Genomic DNA, 7,189 nt, shown 5'->3' on the forward strand with positions numbered 1-7,189 from the left:
AGCCAACATGGCAGCAGCACCGACAGCTTTTGCTGAATTTTATAATTAAAGGGCATTTGGTAGGGAAAGACTATTTCAGGGCAGACACAGTCCCTTAGAGAATTTAAATAACTCTGCAGTTTTTGAAAGACTGCGTTTCCACTGCGAGGACGTACTAACTTTAGTGGAAATGTTAAAAGATGACTTGGAGCCTGCAGCTAACAGAAACCACTGCCTCGCCGCAGTCAATCAAGTTTGTGTGGCAATTCGTTTCTATGCCACTGGAAGCTTTTTAAATGTTGTTGGAGACTTCAGGGCAATTCACAAATCGTCAGCCAACAGGACTAAAAAGCTGCAATGGTACTGTCAGATTCATTTAACTCTATTAATTAATGTTGTCCGCACAAACAACCATCCTAGTCCAACAGCCATACACTATTGTAAACAAGTCAAACTTTGATATATGTATAACGACTTCGTTTTAATCATTAAACTAATCTGTATGTTTTTAACCAGTTTTGTTGCCCATCTGAGGTCAGCAACACATACATTATAAAAAAGCTCATGCAGCTTTTCGCAAAATATAAACAAACTAAACATTTCAGTAAAAAACGGGTCTGTGAAAGTTATCTAGTTACTTTTTAATGAACTTCATTCCCGACTTGTCTGTACTCCTATAACAGCCACACACGTTGCTGTTACACAAAATCATGCTAAAAACATTATCTGATTTAAGAATATAATATTTTCAAGCATAACTCAAGATGACAAATAGAGATCATTGCACTATCAGAGGTGTTCGACTGGCTTTACGCTCACTTGGTAATTCCAGTTTCACCTAGAAGTTTTAAGAATAACAAGACGAAACAATTTCACTGCACGGTTCTATAAAATTATTAAATATTTATTGTTTACCTAAACAAGATTAATACTGTCGTGAAATTGAGTGATTACTAGATTATTTTTTTCACAAGACCTATACTAGAACAGTAAGATTTTGAATATAAGAATACTACCAATTGAATACATTTTTAATTAAACGCGATTTGAAAATATATAGATACTAACATTTTTAATTTACCTGCTGCTTCTACCACCGTGGCATCCTCTATTCCCGTCTTTGCACCCGTTCAATTCCACTGAAAATGGGACACGTTTCCCCATAAATATAAATTATAAAAGAAGTTAACTGGGAAAGTTTTTCAAAAGGGCCGCCTCCAGTTTTTGTTTTCTTTTTTTAATATGCATTTTTAGCCTCAGCCAGCAGGTTTCCCCATTGTTTTTAATGTCAAGTAGTACGACTTACTGCCGGGTTGATGGCATTTACCTGTTCGGCAATTTCTTGCCAGGATTTATTTTTGTCTGAATTTTTTAATGACACCCTAACCTCCCAAATAGTACTTTTTTTTTAAAAAAAGAATTAATTATAGTACAATTTCCCATTTTTCTTCTTAGCTAAAATTAATTTTCTTCACTTTGCGTGTAGCCATTTTGTTTTTTTGTTTTTATTTTCAAACAGACTCGAAAAAATAAGGCCGGTCTTCGTTGCTTAGCAACAGTAGCTTATGACCAGTCTTATGTAAGACCTACTAAGTTTTGCTTTGTGCAAAAGACTTAAGCAGGTGCTTTAGAGGACCATAATTTACTGGTAGCCATTAAAACAATACATACATCTGCAAGTGCTGTGTCAAACTGACGTCCGCATGCCTCGCTCTTCCCGATGGGTGTTTGATTTAAATTTATGTGATACGGACGCTGCATACAAACAGAAAAAAACAACCCCGGCCTGACCCTTCTATATCTGAAAAATTAAAAAAGATATAACAAAAAAAAAAAAAAAAAAACTTTGGCGAACCTGATAAAAAAAACTGTCCTGGAATCATGCTGTTTTTGTTAGGTTTCTGTACAATTCTAAACATTTAATACTGGTCAAACCCCCTGGCCCCCAGTATAAACATGCTATACATAAAATATGACTGCACTGCCCTGCTGTTATCCTGCATGGTACATATTGATGTATATACCCGACACGCAAGACCCCAATAATGGATGCATAATTAATCAATACATTTCCAGAGCAGAGCAAAGGTTTTTGTCTAGGATCAACTTTTATTGTGCCTCTCATTTTCCAGTGGTCTGGATCAAAATCTTCCTGTCTGCAGTTTAACACATATGACCGATATGAATACGTTAAATACATGCTATATTTAACAATCAAACAGTAACATGTACATATCAGTAACATACTTCCTCTGCTATGGTTGTAAATTAAAAAAAATGAAGTACCTAATATAACAAACATTATATCATCAAAAACCTACATCCCCGTAACTTGGTAAAGAATAATCAAGTTTTGTCACAACTGGGTAAGCAGTTTTGTGTGGAGTTCACCTGTACATATATATAGACAGACAAATTCATACATCCCCAGTCTAGTTCTTATAAGAAGAAAGGCCCTCTTTGTCGTGTGACGTGGTTAACATTTTTACTGTTTCCAGTGGAGTGCATCCGACCACATCAGTAAAGTGGGGCCATTCTTTTTTTCAAACACACCAATGTCCGTTTATCTAACGGGAAATATCCCATGTCATACTCTCTAGAACTTGTCTTGATGAATGTACCAAGTTTCATCACATTTGGATGCACGGGTACCTCCACTTAAAAACCTCTCCCTGAGGTCTACATCCTCTCTAGTTAGATAATACATAAGGACATGCCTTTCTTATACTTTTACAGATTTTTACCAAGTTTGAACGTTCATTCACAGCATAGAGAAAAAAAAAACTGTACTGGAGCAAACACGATGACAAGACAGGATCTGTGTCCTTGCACAGGTAGCAGTGCAAGTGTCTATTCCTCAAATAGTCAAGGTTAACAAGCCCCTCATATCTGCAATGGGGTGGGGTGGGGTGGGGGGGGGGTACTCTTTACGGAGATTTTTGTTTTTAAAACAGATTTTTTTTTTCTTGTATCAAATATTAATAGCACCGTTAATGAAAATAAATACAATATTTAAAATAAAATGTCTACACTGGAATAACTAGCTTGAATATCTTCTCTTGTTGTTTTCTGCTGTTTTTTTTATTTATTTATTTATTTTTCTGTGCTGGACTGAATAGACTGATTCAGCTGAAAAACTAAACTCTAGGATTCTTGCTGGCACATTGCCAAGCCTTAGCAAGGTGGGCTGGGCTGCTCGGCGTGATCTAATGCAATGGTGGACAAAAACGTATTTGCATTTCACTAAAGAGAGGCAAATATGAAGAGAAAGAAGAATATTACCAATGGAATAATGTGTAGCTACAAATTACCTACCTTTCTTTCCATAGCTCCTTCAGTGCAGGTTGCGGTCTTGAGGCGGCTGTTGCAAAAGAGTCTCTGTCCGGCTGTCTAGTTCTGAACTTCCCCTCGGTAAGCAGTCTGCGATTCTCCCACACTCCCCCCGGTTGTCTGTACAGATGGAAGGTTGGTGCCTCGGAAGGGGCTGAGTCTGGAGGATGGAGCCGGGTCGGGAAACGCTCTGTGTGACTGGAGCAGTGGCGCAGGCGCGGGCGCTGCAGTAAACAGAATCGATACAAAAGAGGCGAAGAAGGGGGCGTCTGTATATTACACGAGAACACTGACACTCTCAAACTGACAAAATATGGTACATGGGGACCTAAAGTGGACTAGAAGAGTGGGGATTTGGGACACAAATAAAGTGAAATCAAACGAAATGTACCAGATTTCTACCGAGTTTTGCAATGAAGTAGTACAAGAGTACATTGCTCACCAAATACAGTAAGGGATCATACAAACGCAAGGTCTCATGCATATTTAATCAGAAATGAAAAGGCACCATACTAAGGATGTGACCACTTAATTAGGAACTGTCAAGAAATACAGTAGCAGGTGTGTGTGGTTCAAGTGTATTTGTATCCCATACAAATGCATTAAAGTGTACATTAATATTTGTGAACTATTTATATATAGATAATATATATATATATATATATTATATATAAATATATATATATATATATATATATTTGCTGATTCCCAAGAATTGTGCTTAACCTATGCAACTACAGCCTGCATGCTATTATTTTTCATATTTATAAAATACATATATATTCAATTGGGAAAACGTTACTTTTTCAGTTCTTTTTTTTTTAAATACAGATTTGTGTAATTATTGAATAAAGAGGGATGTTTGGGTTTTTAAATCAATTTCAACCTCTTTTTTTTGTTGTTGTCATAGTTTGCTCTCTTTATCCTTTGTTTCAGGGCTAGCGGCTGACCGACAATAGGTAAAATAAATGATATGTACATATATTTGCCGACAGACCCTGCATACACAGACGATACTGGAATGCTGTATTTCTGAATTAGAATGATATGTCCTTCATTTATGGTCTTGTATCTGGCCAGCGACCCCATCATGTAATTGCAAAAGGTGGGAGAAATTAAACTGAGCATCATCATCATCACTCAACTGAATATCCATGTGGCGTATCTCTTTCCTTGATTATATTAGGGAAGTACCTGGCTGCATAGAATGGCACAGAAAATGGGTATGTTTGCAACAGTTTATACCGTTTTTTTTTTTTTTTTTTTTTTTTTTTTTGTTTTGTTTTGTTTTGTTTTCCTTGTGTTTATTTAACTAAGGTTTATGGCTTGATTCTGCTCTGCGTTGTCTGTTGGAATGCAGTGAAACAGGCTATAGTGCCATCTGTATATGAAATAGCAGTACTGCAGTGGAAAAGTGATCTGGTTCTCGAACTACAGCTACCCAAAAGTTTGCATCTGATTTACTGACATGATCGGTACAACATTCAACTAATACCAGGGTAAAAATACGAACACATATCCCGCCCAGTCGTTATGCAGTGGCAGTAAACATATATCATTTTGGGCTACTGCTGCAAGCCCATTTAAACCATTGAAATGTATTTGAAGACATATTCTTGATAGACATGCTCTATTCAGGCATAACCCTCCTTAACACCACAGCAACCACAGTAGAACATGTATGGGATCAACCTGAAAGACAGCACTGCAGTAAGTGAAGGACGCTCTGGGCCAAGGTGTGATACTCACTCTTGTTTAGCCATGTGTTCTTTAGACACATAGTGATAATACAGGTTCTTGGGACCCTTCTCTTCAATATCTACATACTTCCCTTGGGTCACCTCATCTGCCAACACAGCCTCATGTTTCACTTCTATGCTGACGACACCCAGCTATACTTAAAACTCGACCCTGGTAGCCCCTCTGCCATGGTCCGGCTCTCGGCTTGCATTCAAGACATCAAGGCCTGGATGTCTGCCAATTTGCTTCAGCTGAACACTAACAAATCTGAGCTCCTTCTAGTAGGATCTAAAATTCAACTTAAAAATCTAAATGTAGCTGCCCTTAACCTCAGAAACTGTCTGCTGCTGCCTTCCCCCACAGTACGAAACCTTGGTGTACATCTTGACAGCAACTTCTCCTTTGATGCCCACATCTCCTCCATGGTCAAATCTTCCTTCTACCATTTTAGAAACATCTCAGGAGTCCGTCCCTATATTTCCTTCCCAGATGCAGAGATACTTTGTCATGCATTTGTTTCCTCTCGACTCGACTGCTGCAACTCTCTATATGGTGGTCTCCCGAAACACACCATAAACCATCTGCAGCTAGTTCAGAATGCTGCTGCCAGGATCCTTACCAGATGTAAAAAATGTGATCACATCACCCCCCCTGCCCAACAGCACTGGCTACCTGTAAAGTTCAGGATTATGTTCAAAACTCTCCTACTCACTTACAGTGCCCTTCATCACACAGGTCCTGAGTACCTCCTCAACCTGCTGACCAGCTATGTCCCTGCTCACAAGCTGCGGTCCTCCAACTCTGGCCTGCTTGTTATCCCCAAGCAAAAGTGCACCACACTTGGACAACATTCTTTTAGCTTCATGGCTCAGACTCTTTGGAACTCTCTCCCAGCTTTGGTGCATGATGCTCCCACCGTCGCTCTCTTTAAATCAACTCTCAAGACCCACCTGTTCTTTCTTGCTTTCCATGCTCTTTAAGCCTGATATCTGATATTATCTGCTGCTACTATTTAACCTATTATGTTACTATCATGTATTATGCACTTTCTACTGTATTTAATGTACTATTTCATGCATTATGTTACTATCATGTATTATGCACTTTCCACTGTATTTAATGTATTATGCATTGTTTTTTTATTTTTTTACTGTATATCATGTATTATGCCTTTCTCTGTATTTGAAGTATTATGGATTTTCTTGTTGTTACCGCATCTTGTAAAGCCCTTTGTGATGGTGGTCCAGTATGAAAGGCGCTATATAAAATAAAGATTGATTGATTGATTGACTAGTAAGCACTGATTCTTTAGACACATAGTGATAATACAGGTTACTAGAAAGCACTGTTTGTTTAGACTCTTAGGGGTAGGTTTACCAAAGCGTTGCACCTGTCGCAAGAGACGCAAACCAGGTGCAAACAAGTCGGAAGTCTTGGATAAAATTTACTAGACAAGCGCAACGCTATTTGTGACTTTTTAGGGAATGCTTTATAGCAGGTTTTTCTTTGTGGTTATACCTCAGGTGAATATCTAGTTATGGATGTTCCTGCATAAATTATGATAAATAATGAAATGTACAAAAGCTGCCGACAGTTGCAACACTTACAATTGAATCAAATCTTTAACACATCATAAATACAACAGAAAAAAATGTTTACAACATTGATTTAAGTCTCAGAAACATGAATCTGACCAGATATTTTTTTATGTTTCTTTATTATCAAAATATGAACATGTTTTTTTAAACATATCTTGTACATTTACGACATGTGTGTCTGCATATGTTTGCAAGGGCACAGATCTGTTCACTTGCCATTTCACACACTTCAAATCAACATCATCTACAGCTGATTGTTTTTGTCTTGCTGTAAGACCTGCAGATGTGAAAGGTTGTTCGTTGTCATTTCGAGGAGACTGAGTACATGTTGTGTCTGCTGGGTCATGTGCCTGTGAGGAAGGGCTGATGTTTTCATTCTCACTGCCATCACATATATTAGAATCTGTAATTCAATAAATAAACTGGACGTTACTTTTAATCCTGCTGAAAATACACATATGATAAGAAGTACATTATTATTATTATTATTATTATTATTATTATTATTATTAATAATCATCAGTAATCATCATCATTAATAT

At 37.6% G+C, this 7,189-nt stretch overlaps 1 protein-coding gene across 4 annotated transcripts in view; it reads right to left on the reverse strand.

The window, feature by feature from the left end:
* Positions 1 to 3,538, reverse strand: part of LOC121312824 (SWI/SNF-related matrix-associated actin-dependent regulator of chromatin subfamily D member 3-like) — a 67,631-nt gene extending 64,093 nt beyond the window's left edge. Inside the window, exon 1 of one of the 4 annotated variants that reach the window (XM_041244623.1) lies at positions 1,061 to 1,374. In XM_041244623.1, the coding sequence (XP_041100557.1) occupies positions 1,061 to 1,143 (83 nt within the window). In that variant the 5' untranslated portion in view covers positions 1,144 to 1,374. Of the gene's footprint in view, positions 1 to 1,047; positions 1,375 to 3,294 lie in introns of those variants that run through there. The other 3 variants (XM_041244628.1, XM_041244629.1, XM_041244627.1) reach the window with 3 other exon arrangements.
* Positions 3,539 to 7,189: the final 3,651 nt, after the last annotated feature.

This window comes from Polyodon spathula, chromosome 3 (assembly GCF_017654505.1).
Source record: "Polyodon spathula isolate WHYD16114869_AA chromosome 3, ASM1765450v1, whole genome shotgun sequence".
Classification (NCBI taxonomy): Eukaryota; Metazoa; Chordata; class Actinopteri; order Acipenseriformes; family Polyodontidae; genus Polyodon; species Polyodon spathula.